The sequence below is a fragment of the Eucyclogobius newberryi genome, unplaced genomic scaffold (assembly GCF_026437365.1).
Source record: "Eucyclogobius newberryi isolate DKJ021-1_F unplaced genomic scaffold, fEucNew1.0.hap1 SCAF_18, whole genome shotgun sequence".
Lineage (NCBI taxonomy): Eukaryota > Metazoa > Chordata > Actinopteri > Gobiiformes > Gobiidae > Eucyclogobius > Eucyclogobius newberryi.
The window spans coordinates 21655730-21675731 of record NW_027315812.1 but is presented as its reverse complement, the minus strand read 5'-3'; the positions used below and the strand labels follow the sequence as shown (position 1 = coordinate 21675731).

Genomic DNA, 20002 nt, shown 5'->3' with positions numbered 1-20002 from the left:
AGACAGACAGCAGCCGACCTCTGACCCCCGATGAGCCAGGTTAATGACGAGACACTATTAATATTTCATTAGCGCTGCGGTAACGAGCAGTAAACGATGGTGCGCTCAGTGGGAACAGGGATCGTATGAAGTCTATGATCACACATACATGGACAGGACACATTAGTAACAGACATAAGACTACACTGACCAGAGAAAGAACAAACTGGTACAAAAACTGTAAAACGATAAACGATTATAAAAAAAAAACATTATTGTGCATTTGAAAGTGGTTAGGAATTTTAGAAAGCATTTTTTATAATAACTTTTCATAAGGTTTTGCTGCAAAAACGTTTCAGCATAAAATGTAAAAAGTTTTCTACGTTTCAATAACCAGAATTGAGGTTGATTGATTATGAAAAATAAATTGTGATTTTTCTGAGAAATATTAGAGTTGTGATTTATTCAAAAAGAAAATCCTGATTTGTTACAATCGTAATCATATCCAGGAACAGACATGTGACAGAAAACAATAGTATGAACTATTAAACTATGATGATAGTTTGTTCAGGGTTAGCAGTTTTTATTTTGTACTTGGGACATGTGATATTACCAGAATAAATATCATGATTTGCCAGTTGGGACCATTCAAATATAGATTTTAATTAAATTTAAATGAAATTTTCATATTCAGAATGAAACCATTCATACACAATGGTTTTAAGGTGTGTTCACGGCCCAGTTTAGTCCAGATGTAGACTTGGCTTGGTCCTTTTCTCGTCCTGGTTTAGTCCTGATCTAGTCCAGTCTGAGTCGGTGTGTGAGCAAGTGTAAAGGCAGACTTATAATCCAGTTCAATTCTTTTCTCTGCTTTCTCACAGAGATAGAACTGAGTCTCTGGGGAAGAAAAAACACAAAAGCCCTACTACAAAGCATAATATTTGGCTTATTTTTCATTTCAGGAAGCCAAATCGACACTTTTAACCGACCAAATCCTCTACTCTCATTCAAATCACTTCCATTTGTGCCAGTGCCACAATAGCTACGGTGCTTTTGGCACAGATTTCCATATTGTCCACATTTGAATGGTAAAGTAGATTCAACGACCGAAAAGAGAGTTAGGTTGGTTGGAGTTGCCACACAAGGCAGATTACTCAGTCTTTGTTGGCACTGAGTTTAACACAGCCTACATAAGCATTACCTGTCAGTGCGGAGGGTAAACACAACTGTCTATCCATCTCCAGGCTCCTCCTCGCCTGTCAGGTCAACAATGGTGGCCTGAAAGCCACTTCTTAAACGTGTGGGCATGCCGTCTCTCAGAGCACCATTCCAACAACGGCATGACACATGAACACAGTTAAGTAGGTCAGTCAGGCAGTTTGTTCTGAGGTGGACTAAATCAAATGCACCCATCAGTCTGGCCTCGGACTCATCTCGCCCGTGCAGAGCCTGGGACGAGGAAAGGGGAACACTACTTCAAGTACTGCTGTTCAAAGATGGAGGCTTGGTTTATGCCTGGACGACATGACAGTTCAGAGTCACGTTATTTGGGATGTAGTTCTTCTGGAATTCATAGAGACATGGTTACATTAGACTATACAGATTACCAGTATATTCCTACAGGAAAAAAGTCATGATAAACGGTGTTACTGAAACCATTTTAACGCACAATAATAGTTCAAAACATGAACCGCAAAAAACATTACAATGTCTACACCAGAATGGGACAGTCTATGACAGTGGCGTGTGCAACAGCTGAGGGCCACGTGAGGGCCAACACTCTTTCACTCTCTGTCTCGGCTGGGACTGAGGATGTTCGACCCTTTGGCTTCATTTACAACAGTGTGATCAATGTCACACTCTGACACACTCATTCAGAGAAATGACTGTCAGCACGACATTCAAACTGTTACTGTTCTTTGATAGACACGAGAATGGAAAATGATGAGTTGTGCAGAAGCAGTAGTTTCATTTGCCTCAGAAACAGATGAATTTTAGGGTTTTATGATAACTAAACGATACATAATGTTAAAGCTGCTTTAACATTATGTATCGTTTAGTTATCATAAAACCCTAAAATTCATAATTGAAAAAAGCAAATTTACTAATGCACTCAAAATCACTGTACCTGCTGATGTGCCTTTGAGCAAGGCAGTGAGCCATAACTTCCAAAAGTGTAAAGGTAATCAGGTTGTGTGAACTGCAATAACAACTAAAGGCCACAATCTAATCAATCAAAACTCCAACACAACTTCAAACAATCACTTTTATCAGCAAATGTAGGTGTTCAGATTCTGTTTAAAATAAATCTACAATCAAAACTTCCCTAGAGAATAAACTAACTGGTGTGTGTTTCCCTCCTGACATGGCCTTTTTTTAAATGAAATGTACAACACACATGTATAATGAAATCTACTGTAGCAAGTGAGCTTCCCTACATTTGATAAAGTGATAACGATCGGGCCCTTCCATTGTAATTCATAGTGTAGTTTGTACTAGTCAACATGATATAGAGGAGGAAAATAGAAACTGGTCATTATATAGTCGTTTTACAAAGAATGAAGCTTCCATTTGGTCAGAATCACTGAGAGTGGTGTCAGTGACCACAATTGCTGCTCCTTTTGGCTCATGTAAATTGCTCTATTCATGACAGACTAAAATTGCCATGGTGAATTGGCATATAGCTGTTTTAAAGCAACGGGAACATTGGGTACTTTTGGGACGTTTTGAGGAGGTCAGGCGACGTGTAACATTCACAGACCATCAGCGTAACGGATTGAAATGCAGTCGTTCTGAGTCTATGATAAAAATGGTCCTTTGGGGAAGGAGAAGGAGGGAAGCATGTTTAAGCTGGTTATGCTCAGTCTATAACACAAAGTTAAGTAAGGCTTCTTACGCCTCATTACAGCAGAACATTCTCCATGTGCCAGGAGCTGCTAGTGTCATCAATCACTGCTTTGGCATCTGGCCAGGCTCCAGTGTCATCCTATTAGCATCATCTGAGGAGACAAATTGTTTAGTTGGTAAATAAATCGGTCACAAGAAAACAGATTTTTAACAGATTTCTTTGCATGTATATTAGGCAGGACAGCTTAGCATGAAATGGGGATGAGCGAGCGGGGAGGACATGCAGTCAATTGTCATGACACTGCGGCCAGCTGCACATGAAGCCTGGCATATGTGCTGCCGCCTTAACCACTCAGCCACCGGGCAGCACTTTATAGATGTTTCAAGAATGTTAATATTAGCAGGCTGCGAAATAGACGGGGGCCCGGGTCCCGCAAGCAGTTGAATCTCCAGCGGGCCTGCGGTTTGAAATAGGAGGGGGCCCGCCGTGTCCCTCCTCGAAAAAAAAAATCAAGATTGAACTAGTATTTGGCCATATTTTGGGCATTTTCATCGCTTAAGATCCGTTTTGACAGACACGCTTCTCATTGGGCGAGCGGTCTCCGTGATGTAATATCGATGAAAGCGGGCATCTGATTGGCCGCTGCGTTCATGTTGCGTTCACGTGTCCTCGGAAATGCCCGGTCTTATTTACGGGGCAATGTATATATGTTTGTAGTTTATTTTGTAGGACGTGATTTCATATATTCCACAAGATCTCCTTGTGTCAAATGCTGTAAACAGTATTTATTTTGTAAGAAACATTATTATATTGAATTAAACAGTATTAAAGATCATGATCTCTGGTTTATATGATTCAGTATTTGTGCTCTCATATCAAATAACAGATAAAAGTACTAAATTGTTTTACATGCTAATAACCAGGTTTAAAACAACACATTTATCTTGTTCTTATGACGCCGCGATGCCGCGCGCGCTTATGGGTCCCTTGGGGGGCCCCCAACTTTGAAAATCTATTTCTCAGCCTGATTATATTGGGTATATCACCTTCAAATCAAATAATGTTTGTGTCCTCTTGGTAGTAGCCTGGCCTTAAAATCACTTAAAATCACTCTCTCATAGTCCTCTTGTGCAAAGGGGGGGCAGTATTGTACAGTACAGCCCTCCCTGTAACGGTGCAGAACAAGGCTCGTGCCCCCTGTAACGGTGCAGAACAAGGCTCGTGCCCCCTGTAACGGTACAGGACGAGGCTCGTGCCCCCCGTAACGGTACAGAACGAGGCTCGTGCCCCCCGTAACGGTGCAGAACGAGGCTCGTGCCCCCCGTAACGGTGCAGAACGAGGCTCGTGCCCCCCGTAACGGTGCAGAACGAGGCTCGTGCCCCCTGTAGCGCTGCAGGAAGAGGCTCGTCCCCCCTTTAGCGGTGCAGAACGAGGCTCGTGCCCCCCGTAACATTGCAGAACGAGGCTCGTGCCCCCCGTAACGGTGCCGGACGAGGCTCGTGCCCCCCGTAACGGTGCAGGACAAGGCTCGTGCCCCCCGTAACGGTGCAGGACAAGGCACGTACCCCCCGTAACGGTGCAGGACAAGGCACGTACCCCCCGTAACGGTGCAGGACAAGGCTCGTGCCCCCCGTAACGATGCAGGACAAGGCTCGTGCCCCCCGTAACGGTGCAGGACAAGGCTTGTGCCCCCCGTAACGGTGCAGGACGAGGCTCGTGCCCCCTGTAACACTGCAGGACGAGGCTCGTGCCCCCTGTAAACGGTGCAGGACGAGGCTCGTGCCCCCTGTAACGGTGCAGGACAAGGCTCGTGCCCCCCGTAACGATGCAGGACAAGGCTCGTGCCCCCCGTAACGGTGCAGGACAAGGCTTGTGCCCCCCGTAACGGTGCAGGACGAGGCTCGTGCCCCCTGTAACACTGCAGGACGAGGCTCGTGCCCCCTGTAACACTGCAGGACGAGGCTCGTGCCCCCTGTAAACGGTGCAGGACGAGGCTCGTGCCCCCTGTAACGGTGCAGGACGAGGCTCGTGCCCCCTGTAACGGTGCAGGACAAGGCTTGTGCCCCCTGTAACGGTGCAGGACGAGGCTCGTGCCCCCTGTAACACTGCAGGACGAGGCTCGTGCCCCCTGTAAACGGTGCAGGACGAGGCTCGTGCCCCCTGTAACGGTGCAGGACGAGGCTCGTGCCCCCTGTAACACTGCAGGACGAGGCTCGTGCCCCCTGTAACACTGCAGGACGAGGCTCGTGCCCCCTGTAAACGGTGCAGGACGAGGCTCGTGCCCCCTGTAACGGTGCAGGACGAGGCTCGTGCCCCCTGTAACGGTGCAGGACAGTCTTTGGTGTGGGGCATATAGAACAGGCTGACCTGATTCCGAGGACATTTCCCATGTGCTGCATCTACATTCTGAGCCTGCTCTGCCTCATGCCTCCGGATCAAGGCCTTAGAAGCAGATGCTTTAACTTATGAAGGTGCAGTCAGTGTACAAAGAAAGGCAAAAAATGATCAAGAAGAATGTTTCTTCCCCCTTCTGTTTGAGATCACAATAACTAGTAGTTAATTATCTAAAACCAGTTTTAGGATGATGAAATAATAACTTTTAAAACTTTATGTATTGCTCTAATTTTTGCCAATTCGTGGGTTTTGGAGCAGAGATTGGGACCAGTGCCATGGTCAAAGCCCCAATATGCTACCGATCTAAGGACATTTAAACCCCAAAAAAAGGCTGTGTTACATGTTCAATATACTTTTTATAATCATAGATAGATCAATGGTTATTAGATCGTATGTGCTATACAATGGATGAAGACACATATATTTTATACATTGAGCCTAATTCAAGTCTCCTGATGATGACTTCTCCAGCGCAGCATTGAAACCAGCTCCTTGCCTCAGTTCTTTTCCAACACAAGTGATCAACCAGTTGTTCCATGTTTCTCCTCAGTATCCCGCAGTAATGCTTTATACTGGAAGTGTGCCTGCATCTTACTGTAAAAGCCTATGAGGTTACTGCTGACATCATTCACCAGTGAGACCAATTCAGTTACATAAGAGCCAGACACGGCCGAGTGCCCCCAGCCCTCCCCCTCCCTCTCTCCCCCTCTCTGCTCCATATATAACACTATACTTCCTGAATATTTAAGTCTATATACCTGACTGTAGGCAGCTGTGAAATGATTCAACATCACAACAACACATTTGGGAGGGCAATATAATATAATCAATGATATTTCATAGCAGACCATTTAAAACTACTGATGTATCTCCTTTTTCTAAACAAAATCTTATTGCAAAAAAGAAGCATGTTTTCCCCGCTCCTGTTTTTTATCCTTTATTTGCCAAGTGTGAACCAACTGCACAGTGAGGTTACAGTTTGTTTGCTTTGTTTATCAATGTGGGACGTCCTTCCTGTATTTTCGTTCCACACAGCCTTTGAACCGGTTATCCTCTGATTGGCGTGAGCAACACTCAACCAATTATTCCGCTGTCACCTCTAGTAACGAGCAGTGATGATAATAACAATAGTAATCTGGCATAAGACCGAGCGCGCCGCCAAGTAACACTGAACTCTGGCAGCTCCTCACGGACGCCGCACGCCAGAACAAATATAAAAACATTCAAATAAGGCGGCATGTTCCCAATATAGAAAGTGAGGTCATCTGATACAAAAGCGATGCCATATCAAATCAAGCTGACAAAGAGAGTTAGAAGACTTAATCTATACCAGCCTCAGCAGCGAAAAACACATTATATAACTACAGAGCGCAGACCTCCATGTATTCCTGGGCCTCTGAAGTTCCTCTAAAGTATGTGTGGAGTCCTTGTGGTATATCCAGGAGGTTTGGCTTTAGGTTTAGCCTGGAAAAATCTCTGAAATGAGATGGTCTATTATGCAGAAGAATCGAGGCAAACCAGCTGCAGACGCACTTGGAGGAGGAGGAGAAAAGCAGACAAGCAATTGGGTTACAGCAGGTTTTCGATTCTAAATGTGTTTCTTTGCTAAGGAAACAGTAATCTTTTCTATGTGTACAAGCATAAGGAGTGCAGTATTTTGACAAGGTGCAACGCTGAGTTTGATCAATATCGCTTCATCAAGTTAGAAGTGAAAATGCATGTCGTCTGTACTGCATGGCTCTGTACGATATTATTAAAATTACCTCACATGTACTATGTAGTGCCCATAGCTTTGGAATATTTGGGGACAAAGTATAAGTATAAATTCTGTAAAAAATCTGCTTTTGGTTGAAAGGGACATTTTTCATGTTATATTGTTATTTACTGCACATACTAGTCCAGAATGAACAAACAGCTATACAAAGAACTGAATAAAAAATGCAAATGTAAAATGTTATAATGTAAAATTTACAGACATTTTACATTTGTCTGATAATTAAACTGCAACTAATACATTGAAATACATGTTGCTGAATTGTCATGATATACATGATCTGAATATTGTTATTGGTATACAAAAAATACATGCATTTAGGTCATTTGTTTTCGTGGGAATGCCACTTTCATGTCCATCATTTCTAAAGCTGGAATAACATCTACACATTTTCTGGCCTGAGACTCAACTTCTTTTTACAAGCGGCTTAGATGTAAAGCTATAGGGAGCACTGTGCAGACTGGGTTTTACAGGGCGGCATGTCAGTGGGGAGGATGCAGGTTGTCATGGAGGCTGCTTGAACCCAGGTTAGGCTCTAACACATGACACTTTCCCTAAAGCCAAACAGCAGTGCCCTGCCCACCCACACTGCCACTATGGAGCCACTCTAATCCCATCCTTTGAGGCTGCCTCTCCTCATGCACACCTCCACTGCTGCACACTCAAAAGGAGATTAATGCCTTTAACACAGAGGTTTAGTGACACTTTATGTGCAGATGCTGGAATCATTTGTCTTCCCCTTTCTTCCATGTCTACGTCACACCATTCACAGTATCTCACTGCCATACAGCACAAAACAATGCTACATTACTCTCCACGGGCAAGGGAAATACACACTTCTGGCAAATGATCATTTAAAGATTAGCTATTAAAGATGTTGATGAAAAATATTCCATCTGTATTTATACAATAAAAATGTCTTAATCGTGAAGAAACGAACAAAGAAATATGAATCCAGACTCAAATATCAGCGCGTTAAACAGCATGGCTCTCACCACACGTGCGCTTTTAAACCTTCTAATCTAACTAGTAGTTCTTCTACTTCAGTTGTTAATGCAGCAGGCAAAGGATCTGTGTGATTTACACGCTGGATTCATTATGCCACATGAGCACTTTGAACACATGTATGGATGAAAATAAAGCACAAAGCGCACTTTACGCACACAAAGTCTGCTTACCTGCCAGTCCGGAGTCCCTTATTGCTTGTGTCTGCTGCTTTATATTCCTTTAATAGTCCAGACCAGTCGCGTCTCCCAGACACAAATCTCGACCGCACTTCCATGTGCGCACGGCCACGCGCTCCGGGCAGCGCACGGGATTAAGCCTGTGACGTCATGGCAAGAAAGTCGCTCCAGAAATGATCAAGGTTCATTCATCGTGGGCTAATGCCATGTAAAGTCGTGTTTATAAAAGACTCCCGACTCGAACTTTGTGCTCACAGTCAAAAGTCATTGAGTCGATCACGTGCTGTAGGTGATTCTTATTGTGGCTTCATCTCTAAAGGTAAGGCATGTGCACGCGGCGCGCCAGACTGGAACCAAAGCACTCTGAACGTGAACACTGCTGTTTGACTTCTCTGAACTGAGCCTGATACGTGAGATGTGCGTGTGAGAGAGAGAGACTGAGCATGAAGTCAAGAGTGTGCGCCAGAGCTTCACACTAACACTGCCTCTGGAGCTCTGTCTCTGCTCTGGGACCAAAACAACTCTGACACGTGACTCACACCGATATTAAGCACAATAAACCTTTATGTCCAGGTTTGTGCTGGTTCATTGTGGCGGGAGTTATCAGCACATTAGGGTGATCAGGAGAGTAATAATGTGTCATTAGTGTGGTCAGACACTCTAAAACTATATGTAAAAGCTGATTTGGATGTATAATTAGGTTTGATAGTAGCTTTTGTCTTTATTGCTAGAGTATCAGGCTGTATTGAGTATGTGGTGAATTTGTGTGGTTTTATGGCAAAGGACACAGACATAATTCAAGAAAAGCATTTTATATTTGAAAAAAATCTAGAACAAATGAAAAGCCAAACACTGGGTCTGAACATCCAGACAATTGAGATCCAAAAATACATTTTCTTAGGAAATATTTAATTATATACAAAACATAAAAATTTATATTTTAGTTTGAGTCAAAGTAACCCATTTTCATATTTTATTAATAAAAATAAAATTTAAATATTTATTCCACCCATAACTTCAATTGAGGCAGTTTTAACATTGAAATCAAACAAGATTCCAAAACTTAATCTTGCATTTGCATGCAACAATAACTGTACACCCTACATCGTGAACTTGCATAAAAAACGAAACACAAAAGTCTGTAGTTGAAGGCTCAGGCTCGACAGGCCTGCAGCTGTGCCAGTCTCTGCTTTAGGAGTTCACTTTTCCTCCGCAGCTGCTCTTTGACCGACACCAGTCTCTGCTCGTCCGACTGCATGCTGTAGATACACTCGGTGGCCTTTTTCAAGATCACCACTTTAGCTGCCTTCTCGTTGTTGGCCACGTCGGGGATCTCGTCCCTCAATGCAAAGAAGCTGAGCTTGAGCTCGTTCCTCCTCTGGCGCTCCAACACATTGTGAGTCCTTCTCTTGTCATAGTCCTCAGTGTCTGATGTCCGTGGACTCAAACACTTGCGGTTGCTGCTGATCTGTTTGAGCACTCTGTGACTGTGGCCACCACCGTTCCCTCCACTACCAGGGCTCTCCAGCTTGAGCCTCTTGACGGCAGGCTGCTCGTGCCTCATGGATGGGTGAGCGGCGTAATTATGCTGGTGGGTGGAGACGTGGCACCTCTTAAGCACGAGCGGGCTGGGGTGTCTGCTCTCAGATGGACTGAGGTCGTAGCGCTTCACCGATTGCCTCTTCTCCACTGTCACCACATCAATCTCCTCCTCTTCCTCCTGCTCCTCCTGCTCCTCCTCATCATCATCATCCTCATCTTCTGCAACAGGCACAAACAGAAATGATTAATATTTGGTTCAAACGTAAACATGCAACACTGTCCCACAGCACAGTTTGGCCTCTGGCTGATCTCTATGGCAGCAGTGGGACAGTGCATAGTCTTCCTACATCAGAACCAATCACATAAGAGAAGATTGAGCCCATTAGGACTAAACTGGCCCCTCAGACTGTGTGTGCAGTGTGAAAAGCAGAGGGGTGTGTCTGTGATGGCGCTTACCAGAGTCACTACAACTGCTGCTGCTGCTGCTGCCACTGTTGGGCGGCGTGTCCAGTCCTAAATCCTTACTGGGCGATACGACAGTGCTGTGCTTCTGGATCTCAGCCACGGGGTAAGGGAACACCACAGAGGGGTCAATGCACTCGGACGCCGCCGTGCTCAAGTCCTGCAGGTAGCTGCTATTAAGTCTCCACGGCGCGGCCCCGGAGCCCCCCGCGCTCTCCGCACACGCAGACTCTTTCCTGGAGGCGTGCAGAGAGGCGAGCCGCTCCGACACCACCTTCTCCAGCTTGGCCGCGGCAGAAAAGCCGCTCCACATACAGTCCTGGATGATGATGGACTTGAGAAAGGTCTGGGAATAGTCCGCGTCGCAGATGATGCTCTGGTTGACCGCGTCGTCGCCCAGGAACTCGGTGACCATCTCCAGCTGATCCGCCGTGGACGGGAACAGGCTGGACAGGGACGGCCGCCGGCTCGGGGACAGCGGAGGGGTCGGCAATAATTCAAATTTCTTCCAGATGTCCTCACTCGGCGCCGGCGGCTGAAGCTGCTGCGGGTAGAAGTCCTCCTCCTCGTTGTCGTAGTAGAAATAGGGCTGCATGGAGTCGTAGTCGTAATCATAGTTTTTACTCGCCAAACTTGGATTCAGCGGCATGGTGCGAGGGCTCTGTCGTCACCGGCCGTGCTGGGAATCTGGTTAAAGAAGAAGCGGAGTGATTAGTGCTTTGACAGGCTGCAGTATGTCAGCGCGAGCGACGTCACATGGCCGGTCCAAAACACGGATCTCGTGCGCACCACCTCCGGAGCGCGCACCTTCTGTCTGCAGCAGGTGCGCGCCCTTGCAAGTGCACGCCGAACTCCGTCACGCCGCACCACCATTCACAAATGCCTCTCCGCGCTTACCTTGTCGGGGTTTAATCAAATCTCTCCGTGAAATGTGACAAGCGCGCCACGGGAACGGGTCAAAACGCGTAAAAGTGGGTTAATCCAGTGCGAAAGTTGCATTTAGTCCGTTGCGTGGGAAAAAGGTGCGCACGCGTTGTGAAGTTTGCGTGAGTCTGCAGAGCCCGCGGGACAGTGCGGTCAGCGTGGACACGGGAGTGGACAGAGCGTGTGTCCGCGTCTGTCATCAGCAGCGTGAGAATCACAGCTGAGCGCTTCACCAGCTTCATAAAAGGGTCCGCCTCACTCTCTCGCGCGCGGCTCTCGTATCCCTCCGCCATTTCCCGCGAAACGCTCACCGGGGTTGAAAGCCTCAACACGCCCCGCGCGCCGAACTCTGTCGTGCCGCGGGAAACGCTGCGGGTGGAAGCGATATGTGCGTTTGAGAGCAAATTAACAATTTTGTCGAGTTTATCCGCGTTTGTTTGTGTTTGTTTTGGAATCTAGCGGGGGTCTACTTTCTCTGCGAGAAGTGGGAGGGGTCATAGTAGAGCGCCATTGACTGGAGACATGCGAAAAATATTAATGTGGCTACAAGTGACAGATATCTAATTAGGTTGACTTATTTCTATAATATCCAGCCCGAAATAGAACAAAACAACCTGCCATACATCAGCCGAGGCCCAGGCGCAGAGTGCGTTTCAAATTTGACCTAAATCAAAGTAGAGGTACGGTTTATGACGTTAAATAGCTTGTTAATTTGTCCTACACGCATTTGCGCCGCGTGCCCTTTTGAACTCAAGGTTAGTAGACCAGGATACACACAATGCTGCAAACAAGCATCTGCAAAATCTCCCTAGACGTCCTCAAAACAAGCCAAAATAATAAGTGAGCTGCACAGGTGCCGCGTCTTACCTCCGCAGGACTCAGACCTCTGCTTTATCACACATGCACTTGCAAACTCGCCGGAGAGTGTTGTTACATCACGTATTTCACTCACTTCAACCAACAGTTCTGTCTAATGAATTCTGTGAACGCCATATTTCGAAGTTAGACAGATTGGCACCAATTAAGAACAGGAAGGAAGCAATTATAGGAATGATATGGCGCACACCCTGAACACGGCTTCAGTGGACTGTGAGCGCCCTCTGCCGGACAAAAGTGGAAGGACAGGAGCGCGCTCAGAATGGAGGTCACCAGCACTAAAGGAGCTCTACTTGTTTACATGTTTTTAGCCTACAATTCCAAATATAAACATGTTTTTAGGCTTGTGTTATGTATATAAATTACAAACGTCTTCAGCATATATTCTATGAGCATCCAGAAACAATTAGTGCCCAAAACACTTCAGAATAACACGTGAGGTGGGTATGAAAATGTTGAAATGAATGATAATCATTGGTGTTATCCCGCTTTTTTCATGACAATGTTAATGATACACACGCTGTAAACACACATGATTCCCATCCGTTGTCCTTCATTCACTCACGCAAACACACATACACCTGCACCCCGGAGGCAAGTGGGTGAAGTGTCTTGCCCAAGGACAATGCAACTGGCATCCCAGCGGTCTTCCATCCAAGTACCAACCAGGTCCATCCCTACTGAGCCTTTTGTATGTTTCAGGAGGTAGTAAACATAGACATTTTAACGGCCACCACGAGAAGTAGCTTTGAGTCTGTTGAAACGTCTCGATTCCCAAAACGTTTGGTCAAGTGTCATTAGGCCTATTAGTTACATTGTTTTGTTTCAGCCATATTTTGAATTTGACGTTGACACGCACTTCAGCATTAGTGTCCAGTAGAATGTACATCATGATGGACATTTCCCTGTAGATGAGATTTAACTGTGGTTCTCCATAATGTCTATGAGGAGTACAACATCTGAATCAAGCCGACAGTTGGATAGACAGAGTAACTCGAAAAGTAGTCAAGAGTTTATCTTTGCAAAGTTCCCACCTGAACTGAAAGTGCTCACTTCCTCCTGTAGATGCTCTTGTGGATGATAGTAATCCTAACCGCAGCATTGGTGTTATTGGACCCGGATGTGTCCAGATGGACTTCTGTTCCCCACGTCTGGAGCCACGGAGACGGCTGAGCACACTTCCTCTGATTAGTGAGTCGACAGTAACGGAGAATGTTTTCTGAAGACTGAATTTAAACACCGTTTTAGATTTCAAAAGAAACAGTTCATGAAAAATGTAAACACTATGCTTTTAAAGGAGCACTATGTATCTAGGGAACGCTACCTGCTTGTCTCCATGGCGATGCCTAGTATGTTCCACAGTGTGGCATTAAACTTCTCTATCGTCATGGAGCCAAGCAGGCGACGCCACCAGGCCAAGTTACATGTCAGGTCATGTTTTTCAAGGTATTTCTGGACAATAAGAATTTGTAATTCAATAAATGTAGATAACAGATGAGTTTATAGTGCGGCTGAGAGGCTGGCACCCACGCTTCACAGCAAGAAGGGACGTGCATGTTCTCCCCCCGTGTCCGGTTTCCCCCATAAACCAAAACATGCACCACAGGTTTAATCCTCCAACGACAGTCCTGACCAAGCCGAGCAAATGCAGACGTAAACCTGACCTTAAAGCCACACGGCCAAACCAAGCAGGTAAAGCACTGACATCTCCCTGGAGACACACATACACAATGAGATAGAATTATATAAAACTTATATAAAAATTATATATTATAAAGTGCATCAGCACTGCGAGTAGTCCCTGACTGTGCTTTAAAATAATTAAAAGGCATAAAATGATTTAATTTAAAAAGTCTTTGTGTTCGGTTGCTGAAGGCCTTTTTTCCTGTCTCTGTGTTGTTGAAAATGTCCTTAGAGCTCAAGCGGTCATAACTTGACCTGAGGTACAACAAACTTTACAAATAATCATAAAACCATTTTTTAAGCCTGTGGCTGTCTCAAATGACACTCTGGGAGAAGGATATTCAGGCCAAAAGTACGGAAGAAATCCTGTTCAATAATGTTAAGCAGTGTGTCATATGTGTACATGTTTCTGCTCATAACGGCATAGTAACTTCATAGTTCATTTTAGATTCAATTCAATTTAGATTTGACATCACAGTTAAATATTAACATCACTATAAAGCTATAAAGAATAAGAAAAAAAGTATACTTTTGGCCTAGTTCAGAAAATATGTTTGAAGTATGTATCAGCAATGTGCCCAAATGTGCCTCTGAACGTCGTGGCCTTGGTTCAAGTCCATATATAGCAAGACATTTCTGTCTATTTTTATGGCAATTTTTAATAGTTTAAATTATAGACAATATACTCGATATTCTGCTTTTGCATGTCTCCAAAACAACAATTGTAATATGATCTGTTTTATCTATTCCTAGTCTTGGCTTGATTTTGATTGTACAAACATTTAATAGCTGTTTGCTCTTTATTGTGTTTTAAGAGTCTCCATGACAAACACATTTAACCTGTTAAAAGTTCTGTCTTATATTATCTTTATGAGTCAGGCATAAATAATGAGAGCATTTCTTAAATGTAGTAAAATAATGACTGTTAAAAAAACAAAACAAGAACGTTCCTTTCTGTACTTTAGCTGTTTAAACTTCTTACTTCTAACACTACATTTAATATCACTCTTACTCTTCTCTTTGTCACAATATGGTACAACTCTAGTGTTGAATCAGTTGTAATTTAATGAGAAATATGTCTCTAAGAGACTGAGTGAGTTGAGCTGATATCAGGGTTCCACCTGTTCGACCTCCCTATGTACTATGTCCGTTTGGATGTCAGATGTGCAGCTTCCCCAGAGTATAGACAGTTCAGCAAGATGTCTGGAATAAAGCCGGAAATCGATAAGTGTTGAGCTGAGACGCTGCCAGCGAAGCACTGAGCAGGGCAGGATGCTACCCAGCTAATTGTGTCATTAATTATTGATGCTGACAAAAGACATTTATTGACAAAGACTGGAGGCGGAAACCATCCCTAACCACAGTTACATAACAAGACCTTTACTTTACCATGTAGGCGGCTTTGTTATACTTAAAGTGCCACGCACACTTTCATGTTGGACAAAACACACTGGTCCCATTCACAAGCCACTTTGGTCAGTTACATTTTAAGCATAGTCCTCTAAACCTTCACATATGTAAGCCATATTTTTAGATTTGATCCAGAATCAAGGCATAGAATCAATCATAACATACATTTAAAACTCAAAGCCAGGAGTGTTTATTTTGTTACAAATTATATACCAAACAAATATAACTACTGTAATTTAGTCAAATTTAAACCACATTTGGCTTGCCATTTTTATTGCAGCCACAGTGATCAGTGAGCAGACATGTGGATGCAACATGATCCCAATGTTTTCTGTCCACACATAGAATATATCAAATGTATGAAGTAATGAACACAACATTGTACTGTATAATATACTATTCAGCATGAGCGTTATTGTGGCACTGCTGCCCTCTTGCGGCTGGTCACAGCATGACATGGGACTCAAATCCCACTCCACATCCATCTGAGGACCACCCCTCTATTACCCTGAGGACCCTCTTTTACCCTGAAGCCCTCTATTACCCTGAGGACCCTCTTTTACCCTGAAGCCCTCTATTACCCTGAAGCCCTCTATTACCCTGAAGCCCTCTAATACCAGCCCCACGCCTCAGCCACAGCTGGACTCTGTTCTCTCAGCAGTATAAAGAGCATGAGAACATAGGAGTTAGAAATATAGGTATAACAGTTGGTTCTGAGAACCTCTAGAGTCCTCATACACACAGCTCTCAGTAGGAACTCAAGTCTCATGTACACATGTGAGTGTGTGCAACAGCTGTTCATGGTCGAACAAACAGAAGAAACACAAGAGAAGCACATCATGTTGGAATAGTGATTAAATGTAATAAAATAACAAACACAGTTAAGCCCAGATGGGAACAGGTCGTTCTTTGTTCTTACCATCAGGAAGTACATTCAGTTCATCGTTGAGGATTACATTTTATGAACTTAACATACACTTTTGATGATTTTTTTTAATGTAAATAATATTTGACTCATAATGTTCTTTTGAAATAAAACAATTCTATTTTTAGTTTATTTTTTTAACCTTAAAATAGATCATTCATACCCCAGAAGAGGTTGGCCTGGGCCAAGTCATCGTGAAGACTCATTTATTAAAGTACCATTACTAAATTATTAAAAATAAATACATTTTAATTAAATTCCTAACAATTTATTTTCTTTTTTATAGAGGGAAACCAAATGAGAGAAACTCTCATTTTTGCTGGTACCATGCCAACTGCAAAATACATACAAAACCAAGAAGCACATGATATCCCGATAAAATGCAAAACATCCAATAAACAATCAGTAAAATTAACACATTCCTAAAACACACAAATACAAAGTGTAGTTGGAGATGTAATCGGTAACTTAGATTCGGGAGCAGGACCACGCCTCAACCTCTTACCTCCCCAGCAACCACACCTCCACTCTTTAACCACGCCTCTTATTACCCAGAAGTCCTATATATGCAAAGGCCAATCCCAGCATCTCTTGTTGTCTCTGCTCTCTCGACCCCACCCTCCCACCCCATGTCTCTATCATCGTCACCTTAACACATCACCATCTATGGAGGGGGGGTTCTGAATTGGCTGGGCTGATTACCCGAGACAAGAGCCCCCATCCTGAGTCTCTACCCAGCCATCTCATCGATCTCTCTCTCATCTCATCGATCTCTCTCATCGAGCTCTCTCATCGAGCTCCCTCATATCGACCTCTCTCATATCGACCTCTCTCATATCGATCCCCCTCATCGACCTCCCTCATATCGACCTCTCTCATATCGACCTCTCTCGTATCGATCTCTCTCGTATCGATCTCTCTCGTATCGATCTCTCTCGTATCGATCTCTCTCGTATCGATCTCTCTCATATCGATCTCTCTCATATCGATCTATCATCGATCTCTCATCGACCCATCATGACTTATCAATAAACATTCTTTCGTATTTTATTGTTGTGGCGTGGTCCTTGCTAGTGAAGTGGCACTGTGGGTAGTCTCTAACCCAGGGGTGGGCAATACTTTTCCTCCGAGGGCCATATTCGAATCTAGGCCAGTAGCGGAGGGCCGGCCCGCGATCATGTGAAAAATCAAAATCTATATATATTAAATAGCTTTTAACTTTTCTGCCAAATATAGGCTATTAAATATATTATTTAATTCATTTAATGTCTTCTTTATTAAGGATACAAGTGCAGACAGATGATACAGACGGTTAAAAAACAGAAACTAAAATCTTTCTAGGGGCCGGATTAAAACGAGGGCCACATCTTGACCCTGGGGGGCCACAAACGCCCAGGTCTGCTCCAAACAGTGCTTGGAATGAATTAAAAGGCATAACAATGATTTCATTTAAAACCTTTGTGTTTTGTTCCGTAGGCCGGGAGCAAAGTTGCTGAAGGCCTTTTTCTCTAGCTCCATGTTGATTCAGAATGTGAAGTAAGGATGTCCTGAGAGCTTAATCAATAAAAATGTGTCCTATCACAATTATGCAGACGACACTCATATCTATGTTTCACTGTCGGCAGGTGAATATGGACCAGTGGATTTAAGGCAAGGCAAGTTTATTTGTAGAGCACATTTCATACAGTGTGAGACAGGCCTCTACTGGCAATGTTCAAATTTAAGTTAACAATTTTCTTTAGCTGTGCATATGACTGATATGATTTTATTTGCACTCTTCTCTTTTATGTCTTCAACTGTTTTGTGATTTATGTCATGTCTTTGTGATTTGAATGCATTTTCTTCCCTGTTGTGTGAAGCACTTTGAATTGACTTGTGTATGAATTGTGCTCTACAAATAAACTTGCCTTAATCGATGAATACCTGAGCGTATATTCAGCAAACATGTTAAATAATCAGCTATAATACTACATAGAGTTTTGTAAAGGAACACTTTTGAAACAGCACTGCGGTTCCAACCACATATGTGCAAAACACGTACCCACTGCACCACCGACAAAACACTTGAAAACATGAGTGCTTTAAATACAAATTTTACAAGGACATGGCTCAGAACATTATAAAGATGGACAGTTTTATACATGACCAGTCAATAGCAATTAAGCCACTAAATACAGTGGGAGCTGCAAGGGGGATGAAGCTTAGCTAATACGGACAACTTTAGGACGAGTTGATATGTGCTCCACAGGGTTGTGTACTTTCTCCTCTGCTCTTCATCCTGTACACAAACTGCTGCACCTCCAGCCACGACTCTGTAAAGCTAATCAAGTTTGCAGACGACACCACCCTCATCGGGCTCATCTCAGACAGGGATGAGTCGGTCTACAGGAGGGAGGTGGACTGGCTGGGTCCTGGTGCGGCGCTAACAACCTGGAGTTCAACGCTCAGAAAACAGTGTATGATCGTGGACTTCAGGAAAGTCACAGCCCCCCAGCCCCCCTCACCATCTCAGACTCCCCCATCTCCACTGTGGACTCCCTCCGCTTTCTCTGCACCACCATCACCAGGACCTCAAGTGGGAGCTCACCAGCAGCTCCCTTATCAAGAAGGCCCAGCAGAGGATGTACTTCATGCAACAGCTGGGGAAAGCCAAGCTGCCACCGCAGATGATGGTGCAGTTCTACACGGCCATCATTGAGTCCATCCTCACCTCCTCCATCACCGTGTGGTACGCTGGAGCCACAGCCAGGGACAAACAGAGACTACAGCGCCCTCTGCTGAGAAGGTGATCGGCTACAGACTTCCATCTCTGCAGAACCTGTACGTCTCCAGGACTCTGGGACGTGCAGGTCGGATCACAGCAGACCCTTCTCACCCTGGACACGGACTATTTGAGCCACTCCCCTCAGGCAGGAGGCCACTCCCCTCAGGCAGGAGGCCACTCCCCTCAGGCAGGAGGCCACTCCCCTCAAGCAGAAGGCTACGGTTCATCCGGACCAGAACCTCTCGCCACAAGAGCAGTTTCTTTCGCTTTGCCGTTGGACTCATGAACACTTCTTAAACACTGTCACTAAAACCATAATTTTATCACTCACTCACTGCACTGTTCACTTTCTGATTCTGATATGATTGAATTTTCAGGTCAGAGCAACCTATTCTTCACAAGATTATGTTTATCATAAATATGATTACACTTTTTATGTGGAGTCCAAAATCAATTAAAGCCGCGGTAGCGGCAATGATGGCTCTCGCCACCCGCGCGACCGCCTTCCCGCCCGTGCTTTCATCGCGATTGCCCCGACACTGCGTTCTCTTTATTCTTAGACTTTATTCTTTAGACTTAATTCTTTAGACTTAATTCTTTAGACTTTACACTGTATCCCCTCCTCCCTGTACCTCCGTCACCTAGCAACATACACCCGCCGCTAATGCTGATGCTAACGCTAATGCTAAGACCACGGCATGAGAGGAAATGTTCCATCAAAATAAAAGAGGAAGAGGAAGTGAAGGCATTCATTGCGCCCCTGCTGGCCAATTGTGAAAATACACAATAGCTGCAATTCTCTTGGCGTCTCGAGGAGAATATAATCCATGAGTTTCAAACAAATCAGACAATGTTGAGTTTTTCACACAATGGGTAGGGGGCGCTATAGAGTAAATTTGTTACATGGTATTTATTTCCAATCAGATCATAAAAACACATTAGTGAGTGAAATATGAGCTGCGTAGATCAATTTCATTAGGCGTGACTGGTCCTTGAAAAAACAGGAAATACATTTTTTTGAGGGCGTGTTAGTATGCAGAGAGTAAATAATATCATTTATTACATACACAAGAAGAAGAAGAAGAAGAAGAAGAAGAAGAAGGAGAAGAAGAAGAAGAAGAAGAAGAAGAAGAAGAAGAAGAAGAAGAAGAAGAAGAAGAAGAAGAAGAAGAAGAAGAAGAAGAAGAAGAAGAAGAAGAAGAAGAAGAAGAAGAAGAAGAAGAAGAAGAAGAAGAA

The 20002-nt window shown here is 44.2% G+C and overlaps 1 protein-coding gene across 1 annotated transcript; it reads right to left on the bottom strand.

The window, feature by feature from the left end:
• Positions 1-8976: 8976 nt before the first annotated feature.
• myca (MYC proto-oncogene, bHLH transcription factor a) lies at positions 8977-11287 on the bottom strand. The gene is made up of 3 exons (XM_072451038.1): positions 11082-11287; positions 10179-10871; positions 8977-9941 (listed from the first exon to the last, which is right to left on the bottom strand). Exons 2-3 carry the CDS (start codon positions 10831-10833, stop codon positions 9334-9336), a joined length of 1263 nt encoding a protein of 420 aa, XP_072307139.1. The 5' UTR covers positions 10834-10871; positions 11082-11287; the 3' UTR covers positions 8977-9333.
• Between the last annotated feature and the right edge of the window lie 8715 nt (positions 11288-20002).